Source organism: Diplotaxodon limnothrissa, linkage group LG20 (assembly GCF_057381915.1).
Source record: "Diplotaxodon limnothrissa isolate DT_005_m linkage group LG20, D_limnothrissa_male_GT1.1, whole genome shotgun sequence".
Lineage (NCBI taxonomy): Eukaryota > Metazoa > Chordata > Actinopteri > Cichliformes > Cichlidae > Diplotaxodon > Diplotaxodon limnothrissa.
Genome location: NC_140615.1, coordinates 37081946 through 37098698, shown reverse-complemented (window position 1 = coordinate 37098698; position 16753 = coordinate 37081946). Strand labels below are relative to the sequence as shown.

At 43.1% G+C, this 16753-nt stretch overlaps 1 protein-coding gene across 5 annotated transcripts in view; it reads left to right on the top strand.

The window, feature by feature from the left end:
- The window catches only part of sulf2b (sulfatase 2b), a 111939-nt gene extending 100260 nt beyond the window's left edge, over window positions 1-11679 (top strand). For 4 of the 5 annotated variants that reach the window (XM_085343885.1, XM_085343884.1, XM_085343887.1 and 1 more), the window contains 11 exons: window positions 1984-2224; window positions 3400-3592; window positions 3676-3772; window positions 5671-5765; window positions 5845-5904; window positions 6029-6198; window positions 6473-6615; window positions 7916-8039; window positions 9447-9483; window positions 9660-9716; window positions 10780-11679. In XM_085343885.1, coding sequence (XP_085200011.1) covers window positions 1984-2224; window positions 3400-3592; window positions 3676-3772; window positions 5671-5765; window positions 5845-5904; window positions 6029-6198; window positions 6473-6615; window positions 7916-8039; window positions 9447-9483; window positions 9660-9716; window positions 10780-10810 — 1248 coding nt within the window. In that variant the 3' untranslated portion in view covers window positions 10811-11679. The remainder of the gene's footprint in view (window positions 1-1983; window positions 2225-3399; window positions 3593-3675; window positions 3773-5670; window positions 5766-5844; window positions 5905-6028; window positions 6199-6472; window positions 6616-7915; window positions 8040-9446; window positions 9484-9659; window positions 9717-10779) is intronic. The other variant, XM_085343889.1, reaches the window with a different exon arrangement.
- The last annotated feature ends 5074 nt before the right edge of the window (window positions 11680-16753 follow it).

Below are 16753 nucleotides of genomic sequence, written 5' to 3'. Positions count from 1 at the left end.
TTCCGATGCAGTTTTTCTTTGGTCTGTGCAGTCTTCGGTAACAAGCTGTTTTTGGAATAAAGATGGGAAAGCTGGGATGGCTACCGCTCCAATAAACAGAGACTTGAAAGAAGCAGGGTAGACTTGTGTCACAAAGATGAAAAACCAGATGTCATCTCTGTAAACCAGACACATACAATAACTGCAGTAACGACTGGAACGACCAGAACACAATGGACTCGCTGAATGCTGCAGCATCAAAGAGACGTGGAGAGAATCGAGATGCGACAGCACAACAGAAACTTTTCTGCCAGACATTTAGAGCTGTGTCACTGTGTGTTTGTGTTCACGCTTGTTTGAGGTTAATTACACTTGTCGAAAAATCCCTTTAGCAAGTTGATTAGTCTCTTAGCAACAGAGTCTGCCGGCTGCTGGGTTGCTGTGATAAACAGCCCCAAGAAAACTGCATTTATGTGTGTGTACTTAATAATTCAGGCATTTGTCGCTCTTTAATAAGCGTGAGTGACTCAGGGCAACAGTCGCAATTCATTCGGGTCATGCTAATCTTCTAATGAACAACTACAGAGTCACGATGCAGCCGCCGCTGAAAGCAAAAGAAGACTCTGAATGTATCGTGCGTGTTTACGAGGCAATCGACGGCCTCTTCCCAGCCTCGCCTTTCCTACCTCACCCCCCTTCACTCAAAGCCCGGCAGGTTTGGTTCGTGCTGATCAAAGCAAATCCACGTGAATGTTTCGAACCCTCACAAGTCCTGAAGCTCTCTTCTCTCATCGTGCAAACACCTGTCCAAGGTTCCCTCTCGTTTTCAGAGGCACTCTGCCTCTTCTTCACCTCCTTTAGTAAAGTGACTCTTTTCATAGCTTCTATCAGGATCCTGCAGGAGCTGTTCGGAGAAAACGGAACCATTGTTCTTTTGTTCTTTTTGGTTCCACAACAGCTTTCGAGGATTTTGTAGCCGGTGGCAGAGCGCAGTCAAGAAGCCAGTGTGATTTGTCCTAGAAACATTGTGTAATCAGCGTTTACCTTGGGATGATGTGTGAAAGGAACCTACTCATGTTTCAAACCTACGAACGCCACTCAGTGCAAGTCTGGCGTGTTGAAGCTCGGGTGTCGCTGGTTGCTACCCCTGGAGTATCACCGTAATCAGCGGTTTAAAACAAGCTCACGTGCATGTCACCTTATTTAATATAAGATTAGGATAATCAGCCAATCAGTGATCAATAGTCAATAATAGAACATCACTGCTGAGAGTTAACGGCCCGACCACAGAAGTATTTCAGGGTCTTTTTCAGTCACATGGACAGGATGGAGTACGAGGCCTTGTGCAGTAATGAGTATAAGGTGGAACTCTGCTGTCGGGCAAAGCGTCTGATTTATCTGCTGTGAGTCAAAGAGCTGAAACGAGCCTCTGCTTGGAGACTTGTGGACATTCTCCCTACAGACTGACTGAGGAGCTCTGAGTAGAGCTGCTGCTCGTAAGCGTCTGGAGATTTTGCTGTTTCACATCAGCTGTTCATGGCCCGATGTACGTGAGGATCTTTAGCCTCAATCCAAAATTTCATCGGCCTGAACAAATCAAAGCCTGACATCCGAGACCAGCAGCAGTCAGATGCTCAGTGTGATTACGGCGCTACACCGAACCAAGTGGACCAAACAAGGCCTTTTGTTAAGCGTGCGTGTTGTTGTAAATTAATTCTGAGGTAAACAAATATTTTTCTGTTTAATTTTGTGATTCGTGAACTTTTGTTGCATCTTTTGTAAGTTGTTGTATATGTGACATCACATCCTGCCTGAAGATAATCCTTATATGATTATCAGGATGCCGTTTCCCTTTTAACTTCCAGCTTTCAATATTCGCGTTAAAGTATTTATTTATATTTTATTTATGGAGCTTTTGTATACTAACATTTGATGTTGGGAAAACTAAACCGGCTCCTCTGAACTGTTAAAAATAATTCCTCACGCTCGATTTTGTGTGTGCAGAAGTGGCAGTGTGTGGAGGACGCCACGGGGAAGCTACGGCTCTTCAAATGTAAGAATGAAGGAGGGGCCACAAGCTTCCAGAGGGGTGTGATTGGCCGTCAGCGTCCAATCAGCATCAAGTCTCAACTGTACCTTCCAAATTCTGGTGCCTGCGACTGCGATTTCCGTGACCTGCGACCTCTGAACCTTCGACCCTCCATGATGAAGCCGTTCAACAAGAAGCCTTTCTTCTCCAAAAAGAGTGAGTGTTAACGCTTCAGTCCACCAGGGGGCAGCAGTGATTATTAGGCATGCGCAGTTTGCCTCATGAAAAAATAATTTTGTGTTGGGTTTAAAATGGAAAACTGTTGAGCGCCACGTGTGAGCAGTTTAGCAGCTTTTCTGGAATTCTCTGATTCCTTTATTAAGTTTCATCCATAAATCGCTTAAAAGCCTAAACAGGTTAAAGGTGCGATCAGTGGTGGGGTTTGTGTCATCATGCTGCTCGCGGCGTCTGCAGGATGCGAAGGGATGATTGGATACATTTGGATGATGCGTTTAAAAGAGTGCCAGGACAAGATGATTGTTGTTACTGACTTTACAGTGGTTTCATTGTTGTGGATGACTGGTGTACGCAGATGTTTTAATCCCAACGATTAATAATTCAAACGAGCACCTACACACCGACACGTTGGAATCATCACTGTGACCAAGTCTGACAAACTCCTGCAGATATGACACATTAGTGCCGGTCATACTCACAAACAGACGAACCTCTCACCAAAGAAATGTCAGAGCTTTTGGAAAATAGTACCAAAATGTTTTTGCATGACACTTATTTGCAGTTTTTAATTTTCCAGCTGCTGATTGCTGCTGATTTTAAACTTTCGTTTTTTTTTTCAGCGTAGCTGTCGCTGCTTTGTGGTAATAAGTTTGTCATGAAACAGGAGCCGCGGTTCATATGAGATGATACGAGCACTGCTGTATGTGCTCAGAGAGAAAGACGGTGTATAAAGTCCTCAGACGTGTCAGCTTTAGATCTCTTTCACTCCTCTGATTGACAAACTCATCTCGCCAGGATGACACGTTTGATGGCAGGTTTGAGGCGGCTCAATGCGGTCGTAGAGGAGTGCACACTCTTGTCATGGTTTGGATCTTTATCTCTGAGTTCAGCAGTGTGTTTGGCTGACCTCTAATGTCTGAGGACAGCACTGCATCACCCTTATGGTGGTAGAGATGCAGATATTTGAGGTTCTCCGTCAATGATGAGCTTTAGTTTAGCCATTACTGTAACACTGAGGCATGTAAACGTGTACTTAGAGACTGCAGGAAGTGGATTTTATTGTGTAGGGCAAGAGCAGTGTGATGATAAACTTCTTATTCTTCTCAGTGGTGATATTCGCTGAGGTGATGAGCTTAATTGTGTTTGTCTGTCAGAGTTCAAAGCCCTGAAGAATTACTCCAGGAACCGTTACAGCCGCTCTCTCTCCATGATGAACAATTACCCTGGAAACCAGAGCCTGGCAGGCTGGGATCAGCCAATGAGAGACGAGTCTGAGGACGAGTTTAGCGGGATGGGAGGAGATCCCAACGCCGTGGTCACACCCAACTCTGTCAAAGTCACTCACCGGTCAGTAATGCTTGTTTTTTTTCGTGTTATGATATGATGCTCTTTAACCAAATACGACTGATATTAAATCTGTTTTCCTGCAGATGTTCCATCCTGTCTAATGCAACAGTGAAGTGTGACACGGGAGTGTATCAGTCCCTGCAGGCCTGGAAGGACCACAAGCTGCATATCGACCACGAGGTAACGTCCTTCTCACGTTTCTGTAAAAGCCACACAGCAGTACGAGTTAGCGTCTCTGCACTGTTGGGACCACAAACTGTATGTGAGGTGGAGCATTCTGTCTGACGGCCTCTTCTCTTCTGTATTTGATCTCTGACCTGAGGACACACTTTGCTGATGGTTTTGCTTTCTTTTTTTTTAAGTCTTATCATTTCTAACCTGTTGGTTCTGAAGATTTTGGACCTGTTAGAGTCAAAAACATAAAGGAAGGCACATTTTAGGCCCGCCCTACCTCGTGATTGACAGGTCACTATCACTGCTTCACGGTGAGATCCATCACTCGCTTGTGACTTCCGGGTTCAACAAACTAAGCTGCCAACAACCAAAACACTTCACAACTTTAGTGACTATGAACAGATTTTAAAACAACTTTTTTAAAGGCTTTAATTTAATCTAAACTTGACCTTCTCCAAAGGTAGTGCTGGTACCTAAACCCTAGTCTCCTGCTTAAAGGTTTTTTGTGAATTACCCCCTGAAGCTCTGGTTTATTTAGTGATATTTCCACCTGAAATAACGTCCCACAGTCACATGCAGACACAGTAGTGCTGAGATGTTGAATCAGTCAGTGCGCTCTTGTCCCTTTAAACTGAACTGTCCTCGAGCTTTGAAGCTCCTGACTCAGCTTTTTCTGAAAGGTGGAGGGAGGATGTTCATAAAGTGCTTGAGCCGCTCCGCTTCCCCACGATCCATCTGCATGTTTGATCAGGCACAGATTTTGCACCGTACGCCCGACCTAACAAAACCCTGGGGTTGTGCATGTGCGAGGCAAGTGTCGTGGAGTCGGTTTATAAAGCAGCAGAATAATCAATCAAATTAGTCGTCATGTATAAAAGTAAGAAAACAGTCCAAATTAACTCATTCACTGCCATTGACGTCTATAGACGTCAATTACGTTTCCAATGGGAGGGGCTAGAATACAACCTCGGGCAGCTTGTCAGTGAACATCAGACTGCTTGAAATGTATTTTTCACAAAAAGCTCGTTTTCTCCCTTTTTGTGGTCAAAACAGGCATTTTTGGTGGAACCCACCTCTCTTCTACAGCTGATTACTAAAGAATGGAAAATGGTAGAAACAAGCTTTTTTTTTTGGATGGAAGAAGAGAGTCTGTTCTTCATTTTGGTAGGTTCAGCGTTTATATGATCATAACACACAGTTTTCTGTGGCTCTTCAAAAATGAGTGAAAATGCTCAAAAACCCTGGCAGTGAATGAGTTAAGCACAATTTAATGGGAAAGGTTAAACACAGGGCACATTTAAAAGTCAGTGATCGCAGTGATTACACCAGTGATTACACCAGTGATTACACTGTTCATTGATCTGATCCTATTCTAGGTGCTGGGATGTGCAGTGTGGATAACATTAGCAGCCCTGCCTCCTGGCAGGTTAGCGTTTCCGTGTCTGTGCAGACTGTAGCTGCCCGCTGTTCCGGGTGAATGATTCTGTGACAGATAACTGAGTCTGCCGGGTTCCTCTCTCTCTCCACCTCATTGGTTTACAACTTCCTGCTACAGACTGGGATGCTGCTGTCTGCTGGACTGCAGCCCCGGCTCCTGTCAGGTGTGCACAACACGGTACACCTGTCAGGTAAACCTGGGAGTTGTAAATGAATGAAATAGGACTAATTGGTTCATCCAGCTAACAAGATCTGCAGCATCTAGGCAACCAGTCGTGCTCACCCAGCCAATCAAAACAGTAAGTTAGAGAGTGAAAAAGACTTACAGCAGTGACGCTTGTTTTAAAAAGTTTGGGATGTCGCTCTAAAAATCCCAGCTCACACCCGACGCCGCAGAAGTGAAGTAAGTTTAAGGTTCTGCAGAATATTATTAGTGGCTCTGAATGATACCTGTGACATTCTCTCAGATTGAGACTCTGCAGACGAAGATAAAGAACCTGAGAGAGGTCAGAGGTCACCTGAAGAAGGCCCGCCCCCAGGAGTGTGACTGCAGTAAATATCTGTAAGTAGCAGAAAAGTGCACGCCACAGTTTTAGATTCATGCATGTGATTAAACGCGATGTGACGTTTGTGTTTCTCAGGTACAAATCCAAACTGAAGAACAAACTGAGGTACAGAGGAGGGAGTCTGCATCCGTTCAGGTGAGACCATTGTGGCGATAAGCCAGCACGCTGTGTTTTTACATAAATGGCCCTGGGCAGCTACATCCTACAAGCTTTATCTGTGTGTGTGTGTGCGTGTGCGTGTGTGTGTGTGTGTGAGCAGGAAGGCCGGGGCTCGGGACAAGAAGGCGTGGCTTCTAAAGGAGCAGAAGAGGAGGAAGAAGATGAGGAAGATGATCAAGAGAATCAGAAACAATGACACGTGTTCAATGCCAGGACTCACCTGCTTCACTCATGACAACCAGCACTGGCACACGGCGCCGTTCTGGACGTGTAAGAGCCACTGCTTTACTTTGTGATGATCATCACAACCCTGAGCGTTTCGACATCACGACGTTTGAGCTTTCGATCGTTGTTGTTGCAGCCACTAAAAGAGTTTGCTGTGATCTGTGTTTGTGCTGTGCTTATAAATAACGCCATCAAAGTGCTGTCCCGAACCGAGAACCACACTTTCTAAAAATCTCCTCGTTCTTCGGGTTTAACCAGCACAGCAAGAAAAATATTGTTAATGAATATGTGTGTGTTTGTGTTGGTGTGTGTGTTGCAGTGGGTTCATTCTGCGCCTGCACCAGTGCCAACAACAACACGTACTGGTGTCTGAGGACCATCAACGAGTCCCACAACTTCCTGTTCTGTGAGTTTGCGACTGGCTTCCTGGAGTACTTTGACCTCAACACAGACCCGTACCAGGTACAGAGCAGTTTTCTGATTTTAGCTTAAAGGTGTTGATTTCCTGCGTTAGCTCGCTGACATGCTTCCCATGACATAAATGCTTCCCAAAGTCCCAAACTCTAACCTCATTGTGGCTTTAACCCTCAAGCAGGTCTGTGAAAGGGAGGGGGGGTCTAAAAGTCAAACTGGTCCTCGTGAAAAATATGTGGTCATGTTCTATCTCATCATCATCTTTAATCTTCGGTTTCCTGTGAGAAATGACTTCACTCACACAATCGTGTTGTTCTCAAGAAAGCTGCAGTCTTCTCATCTAAAGCATTCAGTGAGTGTTACAGCCGACCTCTACTGTGCGACCGCCTGTGTGTGATACGTTCAGGAGACATCTGGAAATGAAAGCTCCAAAACATAGCCTGGGTTGCCTCAAGGCGCTTTATATTGTAAAGTAACCCCCTGTGAACAAGCGCTTTGGCAACAGTGGGAAGGAAAAACGTCCCTTTAACAGGAAACCTCCTGGGAAGGCCATCTGCCACAACCAGATTGGGGTCAGGAGAGAAAGACGGGACAAAAACACACTGTGGAAGAAGTTAGGGATGAATAATAACTAATGATTAAATGCAGAGAGGTGAATAAACACACAGTGAGTGAAGAAGAAGCACCCAGTGCATCATGGGAATCCCCCAGCAGTCTACACCTATTGCAGCATAACTAAGGGAGGATTCAGGGTCACCTGGTCCAGCCCTAACTATATGCTTTAGCAAAAAGTTTGAAGCCTGATCTTGAAAGTAGAGATAGTGTCTGTCTCCTGAATCCAAACTGGAAGCTGGTTCCACAGAAGAGGGGCCTGAAAACTGAAGGCTCTGCCTCCCATTCTACTTTTAAATACTCTAGGAACAACAAGTAGGCCTGCAGAGCGAGAGCGAAGTGCTCTAATAGGGTGATATGGTACTACAAGGTCATTAAGATAAGATGGGCCTGATTATTTAAGACTGAAGGTTTTTCAGGGAGCTTTTAGGAAGTCCTGATAATAACAAATTACAGTCGTCCAGCCCAGAAGTAAAAATGTGTAAACTAGTTTTTCAGTGTTTCCCTGAGACACGATGTTTCTACAGGTTTGCATATTTCTTTCATTTATAAATGACACACATTCAGCCCGACAGTCACACTCACAATGCATGCGTCCAAGAAACTTGCATGACAGCAGAAATGTGGAGTTCCTGAGGCCCCACGGCTGTTGGGCTGATACACCTCATCTAATTTACCTGAACACAAACCACACAAACTACCGCCTCTCTCTTTGTCTCCTCATTTCTGCTTCCAGCTGATAAATGCTGTCAGCTCTTTAGATCGGACGGTTCTCAATCAGCTCCACGTGCAGCTGATGGAGCTCAGAGGGTGCAAGGGACACAAACAGTGTAATCCTCGCACGCGCTCAGTGGAACCAGGTAAGACAAACACACACACCTTGGACAAACGTCATTCATATAGCTGCTGCTAAACAGCACAGTTTTTATTACTCTGGAACTGTTTCACTATTCTTCCTCAAAAATATGAAGACTGTCAACTTTAACTCCAACGCTCAGTTGGAGCTGCTGTACTTCTGCAATTCAGACAGCAGCTTTATGCATTTGCATATTTCCACCTGCAGATGTGAATGAACAGCATTTGTTCCCTCAGCAGCCTCAGAGCCTGTGCTCTGCTATACTGATGGCTGAATTCACTTTAATGCTGGTTCACTGTCGTGGGGATAGAGATGTTGTTGCTAAGGCAGCTTTGAGAACATAAGAAATCTTCTCAGCAATGAAGTTTTCTGCGAGAGAAAGCAGCTTCAGGGTTCTTTGTTCTTTTTAAAAAGGTGCAGAGTACGTCAGACCTGTTCAGCCAGTATTCATGGAGGCGTGTCTGTGCTTCCCACAAAATTAGCCTGGATTCAAATTAAGAGCCAGTGGCTGCAACACTGCCTCAAAGGTTTTAAGCTGTTCAGGGTTCCAGCGAGATGTGAACTTTCTGAAATTTAAAATAAAGATACAGGTTTTAAAATTTTTAAAAAGCACGGTGGTTCGAACTGTTGCCTCACAGTAAGAAGGTCCTGAGTTCGATTCCAGCATCAGGCTTTGGTCTTTCTATGTGGAGTTTGCATGTTCTCTCCAGGCACTCTGGCTTACTCCAAAAGTTCAAAGACATTCAATTAGACTTAGAATTTGAACTTTTATTGTCAATGTACAGTTGCTTACACACTGAAATTCGGAGTTAGTGGGATTAGGTTACTTGGTAATTGCCCATAGGTGTAAATGGTTGTCTGTCTCTATGTTAGACAAGTCTATCCCTATCCCATGACTCCTGGGATAGGCTCCCTGAAAAGGATGAAGCTTTTAAAATTGTATCAGAAGAGATGGAAAGATGCATTTATAGTCAATAGCAATGGGCCAAAGTTAGAGCCCTGTGGCACTCCATTACTGAAAAAGGTGAGCATCAGCAGCAACTTAACGCTTAACTTAATTCCAGCTTCTCATTGTGACAAGTCAACAACAAACAACATTATTCGTCACATACACAATCATACAGAGAAATGCTTTGTGTCCGAGCTGCACACAGGCTGCAGACGCAGCCTCGCCATTCCAGGGCTTAGTTTTAGGACCCTTACTGGATACTGGGTGGGAATCGAACTTGCAACTCCCACTCCAAAGGTGTGTGGTCTTACCACTACACTGCAGTGTGTGTGTGCATTCAGATGATCCTTGTCAAGTTGAGTGATCACATGATGCTGCTGTACTTGATGATCAGGGACAACAAAATACCTCATCACAAGTGGCCTTGCCTTTGCTCATCAACCAATCAAACTGTCTTTTCAGCAGGAGGCCGGGCACATGGCAGCTTTCATGACTACAGGTACACACACACACACACACACACACACACACACACACACACGCTCGTATATAATGTTTTTCTGCTCTGAATGCTGCATGATTTCCTGATGGAGCTGAGGGCTGCTGGTGGTGAAGCAGAGAGAGAGTGTGTGCGTGTGTGTGTGTGTGTAACATGGTGTGTGTTTGTTGCATCAGGCTGTTTGAGAGGAGGAAGTGGCAGAGAGTCAAGAAACCTTCATCGTCTCGAACCCTGTGAGTCTTCCTCCTCATTTTCCTCTTCATCTGACCTGCATGCCGCTTACTGCCTTTAACTGTGTGTCTGTAACATACAGTAGAGATGTGAATAAAAATAAATAAATACAGTAAAAGCCTTAGTTGAGTTAAACAAGCTGGTCTCCTCGTGCACCTCTGGACGGTTCTCAGCTCAGCTGAAGTCTCGGCCTGTCCACCTGCACTTGAAGTACACAGTGAGGCAAATGTGGCAAGTAGAAGCACATGACCGCTGTCCTGGTGTGGAGAAATGTGGGCACGCACCACAGTTTGGCTCATTTCATCTGAATGTTGTTCCTCAGACACTGGAGGACATTTCCAGCTCCACTTTGACAGGCTCAAATATCACACTGAGCTATAACCTCACACTGGAGTGAGCTTCAACCAGAGCCCAGCTCTCGCTAACAACAATGATCTTTCACAATAAATTTAAGCCAGTTTGAAACAAAAGTTCATGTTTGCACTTAGTGTCACTGCAGGACTTCAGCCTTGCTGAAAGAGGTCTGCAAGTGGCTGACAGGATGACTTCGAAGGGTCGAAGGTCATATGTCTCCTTCAGGTCTCAAAATAACTTCCAGCTGTTATACTAAAAACAGACCTGAGAGTGATGGATCAACCTTTACTGATGCTAATAGGTTTTTCTATCCAAAGGAAGTGTAAATATGACCTGAATTTCAAAATAAAACACTGCCGGTGGAAATGCTAACTGATGTCTGTTTGCGTCCACATGAGTACTGAGGAGTGTAATTGTTACCAGCAGCAGGAAATAACTCATATGATGTGTTAGATGTTCTGGTTTTATCAAAAGTGAAAGCCTGAAGGTGCAGAAACCTAAAAGTAGAGAGTGTAATTCATTTACTGACTCGTGCTGTTTGGCAAAGAACCTTAATAAAGCGCGTTTGTGTCTGAGCCGCCTCCTGTGCTGCTGCCTGCATGGCCTCTCTGCTGTAACTACTGTAACTCACACTCTCAGTGCAGACACACAACTGTGGTTCAAGTCTGACAGTGTGTGTGTGTGTGTGTGTGTGTGTGTGTGTCCAAACAGGGGTCCGATCTGGGATGGATGGAAGGGCTAAACCTTTATATTGGTTGAACTCCACCCACATCAGCTCGAAGGTGGAGGGCGTGGTCGTCAAGACATCATCACCAATTGACCACCACGGCTCCGCCTCACCTGTCAGCCAATCAGCTTCTTTAGTCTATGTGACATCACCAGGACCTCCCACCCTGCCGCTCAGGGAGACACTGGGACAAAATAGTCGACGCACCCCTCCACTGGGTGCTCCCGCTTCCTCCTCTTCCTCCCTTGACAAGGAGGGGAGCACCATGTGGAGGAGCAAGAAGAAGGAGGAGGATGGGGATGAGGAGGAGGATGGGGATGAGGAGGAGACAGAGAGGTACACGAGGAAACCGTGATTGTAAAATAAAAGCAGGCTTGTTTGAGGAAAAACGTTTTGCTGTTTCACACCACCGAACATCAATCTGCTGAAATTCTATCTCTTCTTATCGACTCCTGTTTTCATCTCGTCTCTGACAGAAATCATGTTGCTTCAGGTGTTCATTAAGCACTCTTTGATTTTAATCAGTTTTTTTCAGACAGCAACGCTGGAGCGTCTGTTTATAAAAAAGTTTCTTTTCTCCGTTTTTTTCAGCGACTCTGTTAAAGATGGAAAAATTCAGATAGATGTTATTTTCCCATTTTTGTCTCCAGTGAGAGAACAACACAAACAGCTTCTGCCGTGATGAAATAAATGTTGTGTACCAACCTCTTAACTTTATTTTTGATACATTTTCTTGCTATTACACTATGTTGAAAATGGTAAATTGGTATTAATAACAAGAAAATGTTCATAAGGAAATGTTTGTCCTTGATACAGGAAACTTTGCTTGTTCCACAAAGATGGAATAAATTAAAAAGAGGAAACATGTGAACCCACTATGAGGACGAACATTTGTATTTTTTATGGCTTTACAGTTTTTTACAAAATATAATATAATAACCTAAATCATAAATATCATAAATACTGAAAGCAGATGAAAACTGTCACAGTATAACCAGAATTTTGTTTCCACAATAATGAATAAATAAGTAAAACAAATTCACATCTCTTTAAAACAAGAACAAATATTTTAACATATTTTTGAAGCTTTGGGGGGAAATGTTCCAGCTGCAGTAAAAAACTTTTTACATGAGACACATTGTTTCTGACATTTTTATCATATCTGAGTTTTATAAGAAACAATGACATGAATACTAAAAGCTCTTGGAAATGTGAAGTATTTTGAAATTTACATTATTGTCTGACACATTTCCTTAGGGGGGAAAATTGGTATATCACAATAACAGGAGAATAAAGTCTGATGAGATTAAAAAGTAGTGAAACTTTGTTGTGACACAATATCCTGAGTCCGTCATTATTGATCAGCTTTTTAAAGGTAGTAGAAGTTTTGACATATTTTCACATTCTTAGAAAAATATTGTTATCACTTGATTCATCTTCAAAACTCAGTGGAAGAAATCTAATGATGACAAAAGAAACCATAAATAAGTGTAAACCAGTATAAAAGAACTTTAGGCTGTTTTCATGATATGAAATAAAACATTCAAAAGGTAAAAGTATGATTTTAAAGCTTGTTGAAATTTAAAAAAAAAATAGTAACACATATAATCATAGTTTCACTCTGATTATGTGAAGTTTTACAAGAAACATTGTTAACATGCTGACAGCTGGGTTTGTGTTATTCAATTCAGTTCAGTTCTATTTACACAGCGCCAAATCACAGCAACAGTCGCCTCAAGGCGCTTTATATTGTAAGGTAGACCTACAACAATACACACAGAGAAAAACCCAACAATCACATGACCCCCTATGAGCAGCACTTTGGTGACAGTGGGAAGGAAAAACTCCCTTTTAACAGGAAGAAACCTCCAGCAGAACCAGGCTCAGGGAGGGGCGGGGCCATCTGCTGCACCGGTTGGGGTGAGAGAGAATTATAAAATAAAACATTTCATTTTCATGTTATTTTGACGTATTTATCAGTTTTTTCCTTCTAAAACAATAAATCATCTCATCGTAAGGAGAAAACACAGAGTACATCCAAGTACGAATTGGTTTTTACGATGTTGCTTTTCATGGTTTCATGGGCTGTTAAATCATCTGTTTGGGAATAATAGCCTTCAAACAGTTATTTTATTATTATCATTGTTTTAAACTAAACGTGAAAGATGGTTTTAAAGGCTCAGTGTTTTGGTGGTCAGAAACCTTCATCAATGAACTGCACGGGGGCATCACTCAGACATGCATGCCTGCTAATTACAGCTAATTAACAGGCTGATAAAGAAGACGAAAGCACAAATCTCTCAGAAAGTCCTGTTAGAGTTAGAGAACTTGTGTTGCAGACACATTTTAGTCTGTAGTGACCTTGGTCGTCGTTGGCCAACCTTTGATTCCATCTTCTAATAACGATCTTATAAATGTAGGTCATCAAACTATTTTCAACACAAATGGACACTTTGTCACTGCAGTAAGAAACCTGCCATATATGTCTCATGTTTACATTATTACTTGTAAAAACGGAATCTCATGATAGCAAGAAAAAATGTCAAATATAAAAATGAGAAGTTATTTTTCTATTGAAACGTTTTTGTCATAATTTAGTATAAGAAAGTATTTTAATCTCTGATATTCTGATCATGATGAAAATGTATTCGTGTTGAACCTCGCAGTGAAGAGGCTCGCCATTTTTACAGAAGTATAGAAATGAAACCACCTCTTCCTCCTCCTCCTCCTCCTCCTCAGGTGACCTCCCAGTGGCCTCATTTGTTCTCCATGTTCATATTTAGTCTTTCTAACCATCTCTGAGGACTTTAAAGGACCTGCTCTCCCTTTTCCTGTTGTTACTAAACGGAGACTGAAGCGGACGCCACAAACTTTCACGCCGACCACTCTGACATCACTGCTGATGCAAATGTGATGTTGCTTTTTTCCCCTTCGCTAACTTGGGTGTCGGTTACCGTAGTGACCGACAGCTTTATTGATGACAGAGCTACAGTTGTACTAACCTGGTGACTGACTACAGTTCCCATGATGCAATGCAGCAGCCCCGAAGTGAAGAACATGTCAGAGTCAAAGAGAACAAGCGAATGAATGAAGCGAGGGCACGGTGATGACGTCATCAGGTCTGGAAACAAAGAGTTCACGGAGATCTGGTTCGGTGTTTTGGTTTTTTTAACGCTTCATCGTCCAATCACGTTGTACCTACACACCTTCCTTTTGGTTCAGTTGTTTCGTCCGCTCAGCTGAGTTTTAAAGTATTTTTTTTCATCTAGATCAACAACGGAACATATAAAATGTAAATTGTAACTGTAGAAAAGCACGACTGGATTCACACAGGAAGTCAAAACATTGAAATCATGTATTTTTGAGTTTCCACGTCTGAATATTAACGCTGAGTGTTGAGAGAAGATCACCGTCAGTACAGCTGGACAGGAAGTGATTTCAGGCTAAGCCCAGGTTTCTGTCGGTGTCCCCTCAGATACTCTGGCTCTGTCAGATAGTTTTCTTACTTGCATCTGGTCCCGCTTGTGTTTCTTATATTTCCCAGAATGCTGTTCAGCTGTTCGTTTTATTACTGCAGTGGACCTGTTCTGCGTTTCAGTATTTTCTGTAACATATCAGCTATCCAGTATTGGATGTTCATATTAAACATGGCCAAAGTTCAAAACACAAAGGTCAGTGTGTACAAATAATCACCGCGAGCGCTGGGCTTCAGACTCTCAACAGTCAGTTTCAGCCCATTTTTTCAGTGCTTGGGTCTGTGTGATGTCATAGAGAGGAAATATCCCTAACATTGTCATCGCAGGCACAGCCTCACCCACCTGCAGCAGAAACAGCAGGAATCTGGATTGTAGGAGCTAAAACAGGCAGTGAACCGAGCACCACGGCCCTGTTTGACATAAAGAAGGATTATTTTGAACTTGGACTCAGGAAAAGCTGCTCCAGAGAGTCCAGGGCTGAAAATGTGGAGCTGGAAATTAGCAGAACAGATGTCGGTGAACTCGGTGATCCAAATTATTCGTGACCTATTATTCCCTGAAGTTAGCAGTCATACGTTATAACAGTCTGTGTAATATCATTTTTTAAAAAGTTTGGATTTACTGTATATGGAGTACCGAACAGCTCAAGGGTCAAGAGGGAGAGCACACAGTGACCTAACATGATATCACAACACCACAGTGAGACCACTGTTCATTGGCTAATCTGGGCTTTTAGAAAAAAATCAACACATTACATCACGTTAATGTCATATCAGAGTTGCCATGATGATGAGTTCTGGAGGTGATTTTCTTCCTTCCTGTGTGAATGCAGCTGTCACTCTGCTGTCTGTAGACGTTTTTTCTTTCTTTCTTTAACCCCAAAGTGTATTTTGCTCTGCGGTGCTATTTGCTGTCTAACAGATATCTAGGAAAAACCTTCTGGTTGTGTTTGAATGTATTTGTAAATGTGTAGGCGTGTCTTCTGAAGACGCACACGAGAACCGGACCGATGTGGTCCAGCTGAGCCTGGACGGACGCGCACATACACACCTTCACTTTATCCACACGCATGCACACACACACTGAAGGACAAACTGCAGAGCACTTTGATTGGAGGATGCAGGGGACGAATGAACCAATGGAGGGTTCGTGGTGAGGCATGATGTAAAGCTGCCATGTGCAGCCAGTTAATACTGATCTAACACACCTGTACAGTCACCCACTGACCTGTGGATACAGTGATTGGTTTTAGTTTGTGAATAAAGTGTTGAATGCCAAACTGTGCCTTTTCTGTCCAAAGTGTTTTTGTCTGCAACCTATCCCAGAATTTGGCTACTGAACTGAACATGATATATAAGTGACTTAGATAACTTCTAAATATTTGGCTGAGATTGAACATAGTTTTCACACAGCTGAATAAACAGAAAACTGATTAAACTGAAGTGTGAGATGATCGAGAATTTACTCCAATGTCTTGTTATATTTTGACGCGAATCTGAAGGCGAGACCGTCCCATTTCACAGCCTCGCACTTCTGCCCTTCTCGGTCTTCGGAGGACCCGGCCCACGTAGACCGCGAAGGCTGGGTCCTCCGAAGGATGCAGGCCCTGAATTGAGACACGGCTAAAGATCCCAAGCACTGCAGCAGATCTACAACAAAATGTTGCTGCAACGGCCCAAAGTTCAGACATGAACCGGACTGAAAGGCTGTGACGGTATTTTACGGGAGCTGTGCAGAAACCTGAAAGAACAACATATAGAGGAGTGGACCAAAAGCAGCAGTCAACAGCATCAGGCTTTTATTGGTCACTACACAGTAAAACAAATAATTATAAAGCCACACATCAACATACTTACAGTCTGAATACAGGCACATTTCTTTCGTTTGAACTCCTTCCCATTAACATGCTTTTGGCCATCACTGGTGGGCAGAGAAAAATCCAGCACTGATGTTCCATCCAGCAATCAGAAAGCTCTTTTAGCTCCGGTTTTGGTCTCCACCACCTCGAGTATGTTTTCCCCCCCTTCAGTTAAACAGTCGGTCTCTAAACGCAGTTTTTTCTTTCTTTAATTGGGAAGTTACAGTCTGACACCACAAAACATTTACAAACCAAACTTTTTATGCACAAAAACCACAAAATCATCTGATTCAGTACTGACATAAAACACTGCTAAATTGATTTAGCAAAAACATTTTTTATTCATTTATAGTTTTATTATTTTTTTATTGTAACGACGCTTCTTTGCAATACATCCTGTCCCAGTTGAAAGCCGGTTTATTTCCTGTTTGTTAAATGGTTCCACGTGTGTGTTGCAACCATGAAAAACTTGCCAAATCTTCTCTGCCGGTGTCAAACAGCTCATTCTCATGAAGTACTGACACATACGAGAAGTAAAACAACTATTTTTTGGCCTTCTTTCTTTTCTTTCTTTCTTTTTTTTGGTTACATTATTTTTCCAGGATCGCTGACTGTGGAAGGGGG